We start from the raw sequence: 18,817 nt of genomic DNA, 5'->3' as shown, positions 1-18,817 counted from the left end.
ACCAAGGCAACTTAATCACAGACGACACACACACCTCCTCAGGGAATAAAGGGCATTTTTTTTTCCCACCAGATTGGCCTGGGCAGTGCAGGAAGCTTGTATGCCACTTACTGGAAAACAAAAGAAAAACCTCTTCTTATCAACCTGCTAAAGAGAGATCACTCAAAATAATAATTTTTTTAAAAGTAAAGTACATTCCCATAAATGCCTAGGTGGATAAACAATTCATCAAATACCATGAACAACCATGGTGACAAGGCAGCTCGGAAAGAAAATGAAAAATCTCCAGAAAATAAAATTAAAGATATAGAAATATGCAATTTAAATGACAGAGAATTCAAGATTGCAGTTTTGAAAAAATACAGTGAAATGTGAGAAGATGCAGGCAGTTTAATGTATTTAGAAATAAAATCAATGATAAAAGGAAGACTTTACCAAAGAGATTGAAACTTTTAAAAACCAAATAGAACCTTTGGAGCTGAAGAACTCAATAGAAGAGATTAAGAATGAAATAGTGAGCTTAGGAAATAAAGCTGACCAGATGGAGGAAAGAATTAGTGATATTGAAGACAGAAATCTGGAAATGATGTGGATAGAAGAAGAGAGAGAGACCTGAGAGTTAAAAAAAAAAATTGAAAAAAACTATAGAACTATCTGGCGCCATCAGAAAGAGCAATATAAGAATAATGGGTATATCAGAAGAAGAGAGGGAGAAGGGAACAGAGATCCTATTCAAACAGTCAATGAGAACTTCCCAAACCTATGGAAAGAACTGAATCATCAAATCTAAGAAGGAAACAAAACACGTAATTATCTCAATCCAAAAAGGCCTTCTCCAAGGCACATTATATCAAAACTGTCAAAAATTAATGACAAAGAAAGAATTCTCAAGGCAGCCAGGGAAAGGAAGATGGTAACCTATAAAGAAAAGCTCATTAGATTTTCATCGAATTTTTTAAATTTTTCATTATTTGCATTTATATAGTTTATGAAATGATTCCCGTGATTACTCTATCATCAATCTGGCTTTACACATAGCCATTACAATACTACTGATTACATTTGCTATGCCATACTCCCCATCCACATGAATATCATCGAATTTTTTAGCAGAAACTCTACAAGCTAGGAGAGAGTGAAATCAAATATTCAAACTATTGAAATAGAGAAACTACCAGCCAAGAATAATATATCCAACAAACATCTCTTTTAGATATGAAGGAGAAATAAAGTCCTTTTCAGACATACATAAGCTGAGGGATTTTTCCACCACAAGGCCTGCATTACAGGAAATACTGAAGGGGGTTATTCTACCTGAAACAACAGGCAAAAAGATATAAATCTATGAGTAAGATGACTAACAGACAAAAGCAGAGTATCGTAAACCTTATTCGGGGTATTATAAATTTAAATATTACATAATGGTAAAGAATATAAAAACATTTTTAAGAGAGAAGAAGATAGTAGCTACTGCAACTCAGAAATGAACTCACAGCATAAATAGGGATAATTTGAGACAACAAAAACAGAAAAGCAGAAGGTAGAGGTCTGAATTTGCGAAGGGGAATGGAAATAAGACACACGAGGAAGAAGAAGGACTACTGTGTATATGAAACTTTCTTTTACATAAACTTAATGGTAACCACTCAAGAAAATCCAGAACTGAGACACATAACTTAAAAAAAAGAGGGAACAGAGGGGAAAACCATAGAATACCACCAAACTAAAATAACAGAATCACAAGGGCAAAGAAACAGTGGAGACACTGAACTATCAGAAAACAAAAGATAAAATGGCTATAGGAAAACCTCATATGTCAATAATCACCCTAAATGTAAACAGACTGAACTCGCCAATAAAAAGGTACAGAGTAGCAGATTTTATCAAAAACCAAAACCCAACCATATGCTGCCTTCGAGACACTTCTCAGCTGCAATGGCAAATATAGACTTAAAGTGAAAGGATGGAAAATGATACTCCAGGCAATGGCTTCCAGAAAAAAGTGAGTATAGAAATATCCAATGAAATAGACTTCAAGATAAAAAAGGTAACAAGAGACAAAGATGGATACTTCACAAAGATAAAGGGGACAATACATCAAGAAGACATAACACTTATCAATGTATATGCTCCCAATTGGGGCACACAAAAATACATAAAGCAACTACTAACAGAACTAAAGGGAGAAACTAACAAAAACATAATCACAATAGGAGACCTAATGACACAGCCTTAATGACACATTAAATGAACTGGACATAATCAACATTTATAGAGCCTTTCGTCCCAAAACACCAGATTATATATTCTTCTCTAGCACACATAGAACATTCCCAAGGATACACTATATGTTGGGACACAAAACTAGCCTCAACAAATTTAAGAAGATTGAAATCATACTAAGCATATTCTCCCACCACAATACTTTGAAACTGGAGATCAACTGCAAAAAATAATTATCATAATAAGCAGGGAAAACCATAAATATGTGGAAATTAAACAACATGCTACTAAAGAATGACTGGATCAAAGAAGTAATAAAAGGAGAGATCAAGAGATACATATAAACAAATGAGAATGATAGTACAACATATCAAAACTTTAGGGATACTGCAAAAGCAGTAATAAGAGGAAAGTTCATATCATTACAGGCCTATCTCAAGAAACAAGAATGAGCCCAAATCAACACCCTAACATTACATTTTAAAAAAACTAGAACTAGAAGAACAAATGGAGCCCAAAGTCAGCAGAAAGAAGGAGATAATAAAAATTAGAGCAGAATTAAATGATATTGAGAACAAAACCTGGTAAGGATAACACAAAAAAAGAAAATGTTAGACTAATATCTCTGATGAATACAGATGTAGAAATCCTAAACAAAATACTAGCAAATCAAATACCATATATTTAAAAAATTATACATCATGATCAAGTGGGTTTCATTCCAGGGGCACAAGGATGGATGGTTCAACATACAAAAATCGATCAATATCATACGCCACATAAAATAAAGGATAATATTCATATGATCATATCAATAGATTCAGAAAAAGCATTTGACAAGATACAGCATCCATTTATGATCAAAACCATCTATTTATAATTAAAACACTTAATAAATGGGTATAGAAGGAAAGTATCTCAACATAATAAAGGCTGTATATGACAAACCCTCAGCTAACATCATACTTAATGGTGAAAAACTGAAACCTTTTCCTCTAAGGTCAGGAACAAAACAGGTTTCTCCGCTATCACCACTCTTATTCAATATGATATCGTAAGTACTATCTAGAGCAGTCAAGCAAGAGAAATAAAAGGCACCCACATTGGGAATGAAGAAGTCAAATTGTTACTTTGTGCAGATGACATGATTCTCTGTATAGAAAACCCTAAAAAATTCACAAAAATACTATTAGAGGCAATAAACAAATACAGTAAACTTGCAGGATACAAAATCAACATACAAAAATCCATTGCATTCCTATACATTGATAATAAAATTTCAGAAAAACAAATAAAAAACACCACACAATTCCTTTTGCAATTGCAACAAAAGGAATAAAATACCCAGGAATAAACCTAACAAAGGATGTGAAGGACCTATACACTGAAAACTGTAAGACATTATTAAAAGAATTTGAAGAAGACACAAAGAAATGGATCATTGTCATGGATCGGAAGAATCAACATAGTTTAAATGGCCATATTACCCAAAGTAGTATACAGATTTAATGCAATTTCCATCAAAATCCCAATGGCATTTTTCCCAGTGGAATTTTTTAAGAAATAGAACCAAAAAAAAAAAACCCATAAGATTTGTATGGCATCGCAAAAGACCTCGAATAGCCAAAGTAATCCTGAGAAAAATGTACAAGGCCTAAGGTATCACTCTGCCTCACTTCAAATTATTTTACAGTGACAATAATCAAAACAGCATGGTATTGGCAGAAAAAAAACAGAGCATACAGACAAGTGGAACAGAATTGAGAGCCCAGAAGTAAACCCACACATATATAGGCAAATAATTTTCAACAAAGGAGCTGAAAACATACAATGGAGCAAAGAAAGCCTCTTCAATAAATGGTGCTGGGAAAATTGGAAAGCCACATACAAAAGAATGAAACTAGACTGCTGTCACCATACACCAAAATTTAACTGAAAATGGATTATAGACCTAAATATAAGGCCTGAAAGAAGGAATTACATAGAAGAAAACAGGTACTAAACTCATGGACATTGAATTTAGATAAGTTTATGAATTTGACCTCAAAATCAAGGGAAGTACGAACAAAAATAAATGAATGGGACTATATCAAAATAAAAAGCTCTGCACAGCAAAAGAAGCTATCAAGAAAACAGAGGCAACCAATTGAATGGGAGAAGATATTTGCAGACAGTGCCTTCGATAGGGGCTAGTATCTAAAATATACAGAGAATTCATACAACTCAACAACGACAACAAAAAAACAAACAATCCAATCAAAAAATGGGCAGAGGACTGGAACAGACACTTCTCCCAAGAAGACCTACAAATGCTCAACAGACTTATGAAAAGATGCTCAATTTCACTAGCTATTAGGGAAATGCAAGTCAAAATTACAGTGAGATACAAAGCAGTCACAGGGACATGTGTACCTTTTTAAATATATTTTTAATATTTCAATTATAGTTGGCATACAATATTAGATTAGTTTCAGGTGTACAACATAGTGATTAGATATTTATATAACTTATAAAGTGATCACCCTGATAAATCTAGTATGCATCTGACACCACACACAGCTGTTACAATATTATTGACTATATTTTTATAGTGTACCTTATATCCCCATGATTATTTTGTAACTATCAATTGGTATTTTTTAAAAATAGTTTTTAATTTTTCAATTACAGTTGATATACAATATTATTAGTTTCAGGTGTACAACATGGTGATGAGACATTTATATAACCTGTGAAGTGATTACCTCGATAAATCTAGTACCCATCAGACACCATACATAGTTGTTAAAATATTATTAACTATATTTCGTATGCTACACTTTACATCCCCATAACAATTTTTTAACTACCAATTTGTACTTCTTAATGCTTTCCTCTCTTTCATGCACTCCCCGCCACCCCCTCCCCGCCACCCATCTGGCAACCCTCAAAATGTTCTCTGTATGTATGAGTTTGTTTCTGTTTTGTTTGTGTGTTTTTTGTTCAATTCTACTTGTAAGTAAAATCATGTGGCATTTGTCTTTCTCTGTCTGATTTACTCTACTCAGCACAATACCATCTAGATCCTTCCTTGTTGTTGCAGATGGTAAGATTTCATTCATTTTTATGGCTGAGTAATACTTCATTGTATGTATGCACCACCTCTTCTTTATCCATTCATCCATTGATAGACACCCAGGTTGCCTTCCTATCTTGGCTATTATAAATAATGCTGCTATGAACATATCGTTGCATGTGTCCCTTTGAAGTGGTATTTTGGGTTCCTTCAGATAAATACCCAGAAGAGAGATTACTAGGTCCTTCTTTGTCTCTTATTATAGCCTTTGTTTTTAAGTCTATTTTGTCTGGTATAAGTATTGCTACCCAGCTTTTGTTTTGTTTTGTTTTCATTTTCATGAAATATCTTTTTCTATCCCATTTCAGTCTATGTTTGCCTTTCGATCTAACATGAGTCTCTTTTAGGCAACATATGTAAGGGTCTTGTTTTCTTATCCATTCAGACACCCTGTCTTTTGATTGGAGCATTTAATCCTTTTTCATTGGAAGTAATTGTTGATAGATATGTAATTATTGTCATTTTATTGTTCACATTTTTTATATATATATATATTTTTCCTTAAAGAAGTCCTTCCAGCATTAACTGTATTACTGGTTTAGTGGTGATGAAATCCTTTATCTTTTTCTTGTCTAGGAAGGTCTTTATCTGTTCTTTAATTCTAAATGATAGTTTGGCTGGGTAGAGTCATCTCGATTGTAGGTCCTTGCTTTTCATCACTTTGAATATTTCCTGCCAATCCCTTCTGGGGATTGGCCTGCAACTTTTGTTGAGAAATCAGCTGACAGTTTTACGGGAGCTCCCTTGTAGGTAACTAGATGCCTTTAACTTGCTGCTTTTAAGATTCTCTCTTTGTCTTTAACCTTTGGCATTTTAATGATGTGTCTTGGTGCGGGCCTCTTTGGGTTCATCTTGTTTGGGACTATCTGAGCTTCCTGGACTTGTATGTCTATTTTCTTCGCTAGATTAGGGAAGTTTTCCATCATTATTTCTTCAAATCGTTTTTCATTTTCTTGCTCTCTCTCTTCTTTTTCTAGTGCCCCTGTGATGCGAATGTTGGTACGCTTAATGTCCCAGAGGCTTCTTAAAGTATTCTTAATTTTTTAGATTCTTTTTTCTTGTTGCTGTTCTGATTGAGTGTTTTCTGCTACCTTATCTTATAAATTGCTGATTTGATCCTGTTTCATTTAATCTACTGTTGATTCCCTCTAATGTAGTCTTCATTTCAATTACTGTATTCTTCACTTCTGACTGGTTCTTTTTTTGTTTTCTATCTCCATTTTTATGTTTCCTTGTTGTTGCAGATGGTAAGATTTCATTCATTTTTATGGCTGAGTAATACTTCATTGTATGTATGCACCACCTCTTCTTTATCCATTCATCCATTGATGGACACCCAGGTTGCCTTCCTATCTTGGCTATTATAAATAATGCTGCTATGAACATATAGTTGCATGTGTCCCTTTGAAGTGGTATTTTGGGTTCCTTCAAATTAATACCCAGAAGCCACACAACTAAGTCTCTCCCCGTATGTTTCTGGCACCTCCCGAGCTGCTGTCCCTCTGCTAGAGCCCAGGGCAAGTGTCTATGAATGAGCAAGTCTCTGTGTGGTCCCTTTAAGGAGACATCTGTGTTTCCAGCAGTCTTCTGTCCCACCCAGGTCGTTGGAATCCCCACTGGTTTTCACAGCCAGAAGTTGTAGAGGCTCCTCTTCCTAGCACTGGAACCCTGGGCTGGGGAGCCAGGTATGGGCCTGGGGCCACTTGCTCCTCTGGGGGTACCTCTGCACCCAAGATGGCCCTCCCAATTCTCATGGGTTTGGAGTCAGCCCGTTTTGTGTCTCTGCCCCTACTAAGGGTCTCAGTGTGGCCTCTTCTTTATATCCTTAATTATAGGCGTTCTGTTCAGCTAGTCTTCAGATAATTCTCCAGATTGATTGTTCTATAATTTAGTTGCAATTTTAATGTGGTCATGGGAAGCGGCAAATGCAACATTTACCTACTCCACCATCTTGACTAGAACTTCTCTATTTCATTTTTTATGTTTCATATCTTTTTGTTGAATGCTCACTGAGGTCATATTCTTTCCCTAAGTTCTTCGAGCATCCTTATAACCACTGTTTTGAACTCTGCATCTTGTAGATCTCTTGCCTCCATTTTGTTTAGTCTTTTTTCTGGAGTTTTGACCTTTTCTTTAATTTTGAACATGTTTATCTCCTCATTTTGCTTGCCTCTCTGTGTTTTTTTTTTCTACGTATTAGGTAGATCTGCTATGTCTCCTGGTCCTGGAAGAATGAGCTTATGTAGTAGGTGTCCTATGGGGCCCAGCGGTGCAGTCTCCCCGTTTACCTGAGCTGGGTGTTCCAGATGTGTCCCTTGTGTGGGTTGTTTGTGCCCTCCTGTTGCAGTTGAGCCTTGATTGCTGTTGCCCCTGCAGTGGGTAAGATTGACCCTCAGGCTGACTGAGTACTGGCTGTGACAACAGCAGACAAGCTGTGGCATGGGAGCTGACCCTTTGGAGCAGGATTTGTTTTAGCGGGGCTCTGGCACCTGCCAAGTACACTGTTTTGGGTGTATCATTTGTGGTACTAATTGGGTGGTGCTCTGCTGTCATCTGAAGCCAGCCAGCTTGTGTGTTGGTTCTGGAGCCTCTTTGGAGGGGCCCCAGTAAAGGCCAAGGTCAACCACTGCCTCTGTCTGGCCTGGGGCTACCAGACGGGATCTGCAAAGTGGTCTGTGGTTGATAGCTGCCTGTGTTGGGGTTGGAAGCACCTGGGATTGGTTATACTATGAACTGAGGCTGGCTGCCACTAGTGCCATGCTTGGAGCCACTTAATAAGAGGTATGAAGCATGAAGCCAGCTGCTCTTTGTTTTGATTTCGTAGACCTTTGATAGATTCTAGGAAATACTGCAGCATGGGCCCAGGCTGGCCACTTGTGTGGATTAGCCTCTGAAAGAGGTTTAGGCCAGGCGCATGGACTGAGTGGGTCAGGGTCTCAGAGACTCACCAGGGTGGTGCCAGAGTGGTGTTAGCCAGGTTAATGGAGACTCAGATTCATCATCTGCCTACACCTGCAGGCTGTGCATGGGGTGGAGGGCTCAACACATAAACAATGGTGCCTCCTAGCACTTTGTCCTGGAAAGAGGTGCCCCCCAGCCCTTACTCTGAAGGCAGACAATTCAGTTTCTCCACATATGTCCCTCCCAATTTTTGAGCTGCTGTCCCTTTTCTAGAGGTTAGGGTGAGTGTTTGCGAGCGAGTCTGTGCTCAGGGCCTTGCATCTCACCTGAGCTGAGTTTCTGTTTTTCACATCCAGATGTCGTGGTGACTCTTCCCCCTAGCACTGGTTCTCTGGGCTGGGGAGTCTGGTGTGGGGCTGCGAGTCCTCCCTCTTCAGTGGGGAACTCCACAGCCCAGATATCCCTCCCAATTCTTAACCACTATACCTAGGCGTGCGACAAAGCTATTTCAGCTCCCCACCCCTCCTATCAGTCCCCAGGTGGCTTCTTCTATATGTCCTTAGTTACAGGACTTATGTTCATCCACTATTCAGGTTGTTCTCAGGAGCGGTTGTTCTTCAATTTAGTTGTAATTTTGATGTGGTCGTAGGAAGAGATGAGCACAGCGATTACCTCCTCTACCATCCTGACCAGAAGTTCTCCTCATTCTTTTTTTTAACGTGTAATTTACATATAATAGATTCCACACTTAAGTAAATTTAGTAAGTTATGCATCCATTACCATAATGTAGTAGTAAAACATTTATTTCTCTTAAATATAATTTCTCATATCATTTACATTTATTCTGTTCCCTCCCCGAACTCCAGGCAACCAATAAACTACTTTCTGTCTTTATGGAGTTCACTTTTATGGATATTTCCTGTAAATGGAATCATACCATGCATGAGAAGAGCTCCTTTCACATATCATGATGATTTTAGGTTCATCCATGTTGTAGCATATATTAGTACTTCATTGCTGTTTATTTCTGAGTGATATTCCGTTATATAGCTATATGACATTTTGTTTATCCATTCATAGTTTGATAGAAACTTGAGATATATCCTCATTTGGGCTATTATGAGCAATGCTGCTATGAACACTTGTGTACAAACTTTTTTTGTGGGAATATGTTTTCAATTTTCATGGTTATATATATAGGAGTGTAATTGCTTCATTATCTAAGAACTTTATGTTTAGCATTTCAAGTATCTGCAATTTTTAAAAAAAATGTTTGTACCATTTTACATTGCTACTGGAAGTGTGTGAGGATTCCTATTTCTCTACATCCTTACTATTTGCTATTGTCTTTTTTTTATTTTGACTATTTTAGTGGCTATAATATGACATCTCATTTTGGTTTTAATCTGCACTTAATTTGTACTTCCCTGTAGGCTAATTATTTTTCTTTTTAAATAGAGTAAAGTAGTACAAAAAAAATTTATGTCTCCTTTGCCTATCATCCCCATGTATATGAGCCTTCTCTTTTCTCTTCCCCCCTCCTAAACAACACACATAATGACTATCCTGAATTTACTTTATCTTGCAAGTATATTCTTAATATTTTCATGTGCTTATGAATTCAATGCTGAATAATAAATATTCTGCCTGCTCTTTTTTCATGAATCTTGTCATACTGTACATCTTGTACAGTCTGTTTTTTACTTCAAAATTATGTTTGGGATTATCAATATATCTGTATCTTTACTTATTTTAACTTTTGATAATTATTCTATGAATAAATTACAACCTATTTTTCCCTTATCCTTCTTAGATCATTTCTATTTTTTTCCCATTATAAACAATATGCATATGTGTGACAATTTTTCATGGCAGTATGTATAATATTGGGATTGCTGGTTCATAAAGTATGAAACATCTACTTTACTAGATATTGTGACATTGCTTACCATAGTATTTTATCAGTTTACTTTCTCTTACAAGTATATGAGCAGTTCCATTTCTCTACGTTTTTGCCAAAACATGATGTCCTTCAACGAATTTTTTTTGTTAGTGAGATAGATGAAAAATGGTATCTCGTTATTGATTTAATTTGGGATTTCCTGGATTACTTTTGAGATTTAGCAACTTCTCATATGTTTTTTTGGCCTTTCAGGATTCTTTGTCTGAAATTCTTGTTAATTTTCTTTGCTTTTTTTTTTTTATTGGTGTTTTTGTCTTTCTCTTGTAGAGCTATGGGATTTCTTTATATATTTTGGATGCTCATTCTTTGATATTTATAATGCAAATAAATTCTCTGTTTCTTGCTTGTGTTTTATCTTTATTTATGACTTGTTGAACAAAACTAATATTTTGAGTGAATAAATTTTGTTTTATAATTTCTGCTTTTATATCATTTAAACTTTTTTAGAAACCTGAGGTTATAAGATATTTGCATATATTTTCTTTTAATATTTTAATGATTTTCCACCTTCAAGTATTTACTATAGTTTTATTTTTGTGTATGATATATATTTTTTTTTCATTTGAAGGCCAGGTTTCTAGTACTTTTACAAGGTCATCCTCTCCTTACTGATCAAATTGACACTTTTATTTTATACCAAGTTTTCATGTATACCTAGATCCTTTTCTAGCCTCTCTCTCGATTTTCTGCATGACCTTGATTCTGTCTTTTTACTTCTCTAAACTATTCTCTAAGATGGGTTAATAAAAGTACTTAACAGTTCGGGTTGTTAAATGGTGGAATTCATAATAATAGCTTTTATTTATTAAATGTGTTCATATACTTTACATTCAATATTTAATTTATTCCTATAAAAACCAAGAATCAGGAAAGTTAAGTGACTTTCCCAGTGTTTGTAGAGTTAGTAAGCTACAGAGATGGGCTTTGAACTCAGTTCTGATTCCAAAGCCTGTGCACTTTCCACAAAGTCACACCACCTTTCAGTACTAAGCAATCACTCACAAATTGCTGGGTTGGTTCATTAAAGGTACTCAATAAATTGTTCCTATTTTTATTTAATAACATTTTAACTTTCTTATCTTGTGGACTTTACAGGAATGCCTAATTCTTCTGGCCTTGTGAATCGTCGTAATGTCATTTCCAAAACTGATGCCACTGTAGTGGCTTTACTGAAGGAAGCTGGTGCCATTCCCCTTGGCATAACCAACTGTAGTGAGCTGTGCATGTGGTACGAATCCAGCAATAAGATCTATGGCCGATCCAACAACCCTTATGATTTACAGCATATTGTAGGTGGAAGTTCTGGTAAGTTGAACATTTCAGTGAGTCACTTTGAGGAGGGGGTACAGATACTATTGCACAAACCTCTGGGAAAATCATAATTAGGTGTTTATGGTCAAGTAAGTTGCAAAATTTGTCATGGATTGGTGAAGTGTATTGTAAATAATGAACATTCATACTCTTGGTTTGAGTGTATATGTGTAATGAGACAGAGAGCGGGATAAGGGGGAGAGAAAGAATGTGAGTTCGTGAAGCTGGTTTAGCTTAGGACCACCGATATCTTCTTGAAATGAAGGTGATAAAATAATGTAAGGACACTGAGCTCTGATAACTGTGCTTTTGCACTTGAAACTATGCTAATGCAGGAATATAGCAGATATGGTCATGGAAATTCTCTCTAAGGAGGTGATATTTATTACGAAACCCAACAGATCAGAGATAACTAGTTATTCTGGGTGTGGGGGTCGTTGGTCAAGCAGAGAGCATTCTAGGTAAAGAATACAGAAAGCGCAAAAGCCTGAGATTGGAACATGCTTAGTGTATTCGGTGAAAGAAAACCAGTGTAGTGAGTAAGACAGAGAAGAGTTAGAGATGAAATCAAAAAGTTTCATCCAGGTCAGATTATGTGGAGGAGCAAAAGCTGAAGCAAATGGAGAAATAACAAGTCAATTTTAGTTGTCCGGGAGATAAATGATAGTCGCTTACACTAGTGTTTGTGGAGATGATAAAAACAAAGTAAAAAATAACTCTTGGGTTTCTGACTCAAGAGATGGAATTATCAAGTCTGAGGAGCAAAAAGAAAAAGAATGAAGAAAAGTGAACAGAGACTAAGGAACATTTAGGGCATCAGCAAGAAGATTAATTCATGCTTTACGGGATTCCTAAAAGGAGACAAGAAAAAAGGAGAAATTTTGTTTGAAGAAATAATAGCCTCAAACATTCAACATTTGAGGAAAGACAGATGTACAATTTTAAAAATGAACTCCAAATAGTATAAGTCTCTATAGACCCATACTGAGACACATAATCAAACCTTTGAAAGGCAAAGACAAGGAGAAAATCTTAAAGTGGAAAGAGAAAGAAGACAGTCTTGTCAAAGCGATCCTCAATAAAATAATCATTAGATTTCTCAGCAGAAACCTTGGAGGCAAAAAGGCAGTGAGATGATATATTAAAATTGTTGAATGAAATAACTGTCAACTGACAATTTTATGTCCAGAAAAATTGCCCTTTATAAATGAGGGAGAAATTAAGATATCCCAAGACAAACAGAAGCTGGAAGGGAGTTCAGTGTCACCATATATGCTCTCAAAGAAATGATAAAGAATCCTTCAAGTTATAATAAAAGGACATAGAGAATAACTCAAAGTCATATGAATATAAAGATCTCTGGTAAAGATAAATGCATGAATAAACATAACAACAAGCAGTAGTGTAATTTTGGTTTGAAAACTAACCTTTTATACAGTATTTAAAAGATATGTGCATAAAAATAATTATAAATCTGTTAGTGGGTAAAGAATATATATGGATGTAATTTGTTAAATCAGTTACATAAAGTGGAGGGGAGGTAGCTACATAAAAGTATAGTTTTAGCATGCAATTGAAGTTAAGTTGGCATACATTTATAATTGATTATTATGACTTTAGGATGTCATTTTGTATTTTTTTATGAGATGGTCGGTCAAGTGCAGCCAGAAGAGGAAACACAGGAGAAGCTCAAGAAAACAAAGTTTATTATACTCACAGGTCCTAGAGACAGAAGGCACAGCAAACTACTCAGGACCACATGAGAAAGACACCAGGGTGGTTAGAAGGCAGAAGACAAGAGCAGGGGGAATGCTAAGCCACAGTCTTTATTGGGGTTTCTGCAGGAAAGACAAAGCAGGGCAAGGTAAACAGCTTAGGATTGGCTAGTTTGAATGTCATCAGGCTTTGGACTATAGGACTAGTCTCTAGTTGCCTTTTACCTGGCCCTGAATGATTGAGGTAGAGGAATATTGCCTCCTGTGGTGCATCCAGATAGAGGAGGTATGGCTCTGGGTTGGTTAGTTTGCATAAAAGGCATGCTCTGGGTAGGCCATTTGCTCTAAGAATTGGCTAGCCCAGGGAGGGACAATCTCTCTCCCATCAGAATGTCTTTTTAAGATATCAAAATATCATAATATACAGAAGTATATGTATAATATATAAAATAAACAAATGGTATTTGTAAGTCCATGGTAACCTACAAAGGAAATATCTGTAGAATATACAAAAAAAAAAGGGAATGGGAAGAGAAATACAGTGCCACTACAAAAAATCAACTATACACAAAGTCAGTAATAAAGGCAATGAGGGACCAAAACCATAAGACATACAGGAAATAAAAAATAAAAAGTCAAAAGTAAGTTCATCACTATCAGTAGTTACATCTGTGATAAAATGATTAATTTCCTGAATCAAAAGACATAGATTAACATAATGAATTGAAATCATGATCCAAATAAATGCTGTCTACAAGAGACTTCCAATCTAAAGACATAGAAAGGTTAAAAATGAAAGGATGATAAAATATACTTCATGCAAATAGTAACCTAATTTGTTTATTTAAAAGGAATATTTTGCATTTCCCATAGGTGGTGAGGGCTGTACGCTGGCAGCTGCCTGCTCAGTGATTGGTGTGGGCTCAGATATTGGTGGCAGTATACGGATGCCTGCATTCTTCAATGGCATATTTGGACATAAACCTTCGCCAGGTAATACTAATATGGTGATAAAGGTGGTTCTACTTTTATAATTCAAAGCAATGCAGAAATCTGGTTCCTACCAGGATAATCTTACCTATAAGCATGGTTATCATATATTTCTCAATGTTCTTAAATAAAAATAGCTATTGTTTATTGAGCACCAACTCTTTGTCAGGCATCGTACAAGTTTTCTCCATAACTAATTTTCTTTAATCCCCACAGTAACTCAAGAAGAAATTATGCCCATTTGACATATGACAAATTCAAAATTCAGGAATATTAAGTGAACCTGCACATAAGGGATGCACATATCTTTTCAAATTATCGTTTTTGTTTTCTTTTGATAGATATCCAGTAGTGGAATTGATGGCTCATATGTAAGTTTTAGTTTTTTGAGGAATCTCCATACTGTTTTCCATAGTGACTGTACCAGTTTGCAATCCAACCAGCAGTGCATAGGAGTTCTCTTTTCTTCACCTCCTTGCCAACACTTGTTATTTATTTTATTTTTGATAATAGCCAATCTGACTGGTATGAGGTAATATCTCATTGTAGTTTGCATTCTCTGACATTAGTGATGTCGAGCATCTTTTCATGTGTCTGTTGGCCATCTGTATGCCCTCTTTGGAGAAATGTTTATTCAGATCTTCTGTCCATTTTTTAATTGGATTGTTTGATTTTTTGATGTTCAGTTGTATGAGTTCTTTACATATTTTGGATATTAACCCCTTATTGTAAATATCATTTGCAAATATTTTCTCCCATTCAGTGGTTTGACTTTTCATTTTGTTGATGGTTTCTATCACTGTGTAAAAGCTTGTTAGTTTTATGTTATCCTATTTGTATATTTTTGCTTTTATTGTTCTTGCTTGGGGAAACATATCCAAGAAAACATTACATAGGCCTATGTTTTCTTCTAGAAATTTTATGGTTTCTGGTCTAATATTTAGTCTTTAATATATTTTGAAAATATTTGTATATATGGTGTACAAAAGTGGTCCAGTTTCATTTTCAGCATGTAGCTGTCTAGTTTTCACAACTCCATTTATTGAAGAGAATGTCTTTTCCTCATTGTATATTTTTGCCTCCTTTGTGGCAGGCTAATTGATCATTTAAGCCTGGGGTTATTTCTGAGATCCCTATTCTGTTTCAGTGATCTATGTGTCTGTTTTCATGCCAGTACCATATTGTTTTAATTACTTTGGTTTTGCAGAATAGTTTGAAATCAGGAAGCATGATACCTCCAACTTTGTTCTTTTTTTGAAGATTTCTTTGGATATTTGGGGACTTTTGTTTTTCCATAATAATTTTAGGATTATTTTATAAGTTCTTTGAAAAGAACCATTGAGAATTTAATAGGGATTACGTGGAATCTGTAAATCACTTTGGGTAGCATGAACATTTTAGCAGTATTGATTGTTCCAGTCCATGAGCACCATAATATCTTTGCATTTATTTGTGTCAGCTTAAATTTTTTTCATTAATATCTTAGAGTTTTTCGACTACAGGTCTTTCACCTTCTTGGTTAAATTAATTTTTAGGTATTTTGGTCTTTTTGATGTAATTGTAAATTGAATGTTTTTCTTGATTTATCTTTCTGATATTTTGTAGATATAGTATATAAAAACCCAACTAATTTTTCACATATTAATTTGTATCCTGCAACTTTACTGAATTTTTTTACGAGTTCTAATAGTTTTTTGGTGGAGTATTTACGATTTTTTATATATAATATCATCTGCATTTCCAATTTAGATACCTTTTATTCCTTTTTCTTCTCAGATTGCTGTGGCTAGGACTTCTAATAATATGTTTAATAAAAAGTGGTAAGAGTAGGCATCCTTGATTTTTCTTGATCTGAGAATTAAAAATTTCAGTATTTTTACCATTAAGTATGATGTTAACTGTGTTTTGTCATATATGGCTTTTAATATGTTGAGGTATGTTCCTTCTGCACACACTGAGTTGAGAGTTTTTATCATAAATGGTTCTCAAATTTTGTTAAATGTTTTTTTTTATGAATCTCTTGATACCATTATATGATTTTATTTTATGTTTTGTTGATGTGGTATATCATGGTGATTTGTGGACATTGAACCATCCTTGCCTCTCTGGAATAAATCCCACTTGATTGTGATGTGTGATCATTTTATTATATTGTTGAATTTGGTTTGCTAATATTTTGTTGTTGACTTTGGCATCAATGTTTATTAGGGACATTGGCTTATAATTTTTTGTAGGTTTTTTTTTTGTCTTGTTTTAGTAACAGTGTAATGCTGGCCTCCTGAAATGAGTTTGAAAGCGTTCTCTTATGAACACATGTGCAAAAATCCTAAATAAGATACTAGCGAACTGAATATACCAACATATTAAAAAGATTATATACTACAATCAAGTGGGCTTCATCCCAGGGGCAAAGGGATGGTTCAACATATGCAAATCGATTAATGAGATATACCACATAAACAAATTAAAAAATAAGACTCATATGATCACATATAGATGCAGAAAAAGCCTTCAACAAGATATAGCATTCATTTATGATCAAAACACTTAAGAAAATCAGTATAGGAGGAAAGTACCTTAACATAATAAAGGCCATCTATGACAAACCCTCAGCCAACATTATACTTAATGGTGAAAAACTAAAAACCTTCCCTCTAAGATCAGGAACAAGGCAAGGCTGTCCACTATCGCCACTGTTATTCAGTATAACATTGGAGGTCCTAGCAAGTGCAATCAGACAAGGGAAAGATATAAAAGACATCCAAATAGGAAACGAAGAAGTCAAACTGTCACTATTTGCAGATGACATGATTCTCTATATAGAAAACCCTAAAGACTCCACAAGAACACTACTAGAAACAATAAGTAAATATAGTAAAGTCTCTGGATATAAAATCAATGTTCAAAAATCCATAGCATCCCTATACTCTAATAACGAAATGTCAGAAAAAGAAGTGGAAAAAATAATTCCTTCTGCAATTACAACAAAAAGGATAAAATACCTAGGAATAAATTTAATGAAACATGTGAAGGACCTATATGATGAAAACTACAAAACCCTATTAAAAGAAATCGAAGAAGATACAAAGAAACGGAAAGATATTCCGTGTTCTTGGATTGGAAGAATCAACATAGTTAAAATGACCTTATTACTTAAAGCATTATACAGATTTAATGCAATCCCCATCAAAATCGCATCAGCATTTTTTAAAGAAATAGAACAAAAAATCATCAGATTTGTATGGAAGCACAAAAGACCCCGAATTGCCAAATCCATCCTGAGAAAAAAGAACAAGTCTGGAGGCATCACTCTGCCCAACTTCAGATTATACCACAAAGTGACAGTAATCAAAATGGCATGGTATTGGCAGCAGAACAGACACACAGACCAGTGGGACAGAATCGAGAGTCCAGAAGTAAACCCATATTTATGTAGGCAAATAATTTTCGACAAGAAAATGCCAAAAACATACAGTGGAGAAAGGAAAGCCTCTTCAATAAATGGTGCTGGGAAAACTGGAAGGCCACCTGCAAAAGAATGAAACTAGACTGTTGTCTATCAGCACACACCAAAATTAACTCAAAATGGATTAAGGACCTGAATATAAGGCCTTAAATAATAAAAAGCATAGAAGAAAACATAGGAACTAAACTCAAGGACCTTAGACTTAAAGAGGATTTTATGAATTTAACCTCAAAGGCAAGGGAAGTAAAAGCAAAAATAAATGAATGGGACTACATCAAACTAAAAAGCTTCTGCTCAGCAAAAGAAACTGTCAACAAGGTAAAGAGACAACTATCAGAATGGGAAAATATATTTGCAAGCAATGCCTCCGATAAGGGCCTAATATCCATAATATACAAAGAACTCATACGACTCTATAACAACAAAAAAAGCAAATGATCCAAACAAAAAATGGGCAGAGGACCTGAATAGACACTTCTCCTTAGAGGACAACAAATATATGAAAAGATGCAGAACATCAGTAGCTATTAGGGAAATTCAAATCAAAACCACAATGAGATACCATCTCACACCTGTTAGAATAGCTATAATCGACAGGACAAGTAATAACAAATGTTGGAGAGGATGCAGAGAAAAAGGAACTCTTATATACTGCTGGTTGGACTGCAAATTGGTACAGCCACTATGGAAAATAGTACGGAGGTTCCTCAAAAAACTAAGAATTGATCTACCATATGATCCAACAATCTCTCTACTCGGTATTTACCGCAAAGACTTGAAAACCTATATCTGAAAAGATATTTGCACACCAATGTTCATAGCAGAATTATTCATGGTGGCCAAGACATGGAAGCAACTGAAGTGTCCTACGATAGATGAATGGATAAAGAAGCTGTGGTACATGTATACAATGGAATATTACTCAGCCATAAGAAGAGGTGAAATACTGCCATTTGCAACAACATGGATGGACCTCAAGATAATCATGCTAAGCGAAATAAGCCAGACAGAAAAAGTTGAAAATCACATGATATCACTTATACACAGGATATAAACCTAAAAGCAACAAATAAATAGGACAAAGAAACAGAGACTCATGGACATGGACAGTGGACTAGTGGTTACCAGAGGG

The 18,817-nt window shown here is 35.2% G+C and overlaps 1 protein-coding gene across 2 annotated transcripts in view; it reads left to right on the top strand.

Annotated features, from left to right (window-relative positions):
• FAAH2 (fatty acid amide hydrolase 2) overlaps window positions 1-18,817 on the top strand; it is a 67,707-nt gene that overhangs the window by 22,186 nt on the left and 26,704 nt on the right. For both annotated transcript variants that reach the window (XM_039858710.1, XM_039858711.1), the window contains exons 4-5: window positions 11,299-11,508; window positions 14,103-14,222. In XM_039858710.1, the coding sequence (XP_039714644.1) occupies window positions 11,299-11,508; window positions 14,103-14,222 (330 nt within the window). The remainder of the gene's footprint in view (window positions 1-11,298; window positions 11,509-14,102; window positions 14,223-18,817) is intronic.

The sequence above is a fragment of the Pteropus medius genome, unplaced genomic scaffold (assembly GCF_902729225.1).
Source record: "Pteropus medius unplaced genomic scaffold, Ma_sr-lr_union100, whole genome shotgun sequence".
NCBI classification, from domain to species: Eukaryota; Metazoa; Chordata; class Mammalia; order Chiroptera; family Pteropodidae; genus Pteropus; species Pteropus medius.
The sequence above is the reverse complement of the archived record's forward strand: the minus strand, read 5'-3'. Positions and strand labels throughout refer to the sequence as shown.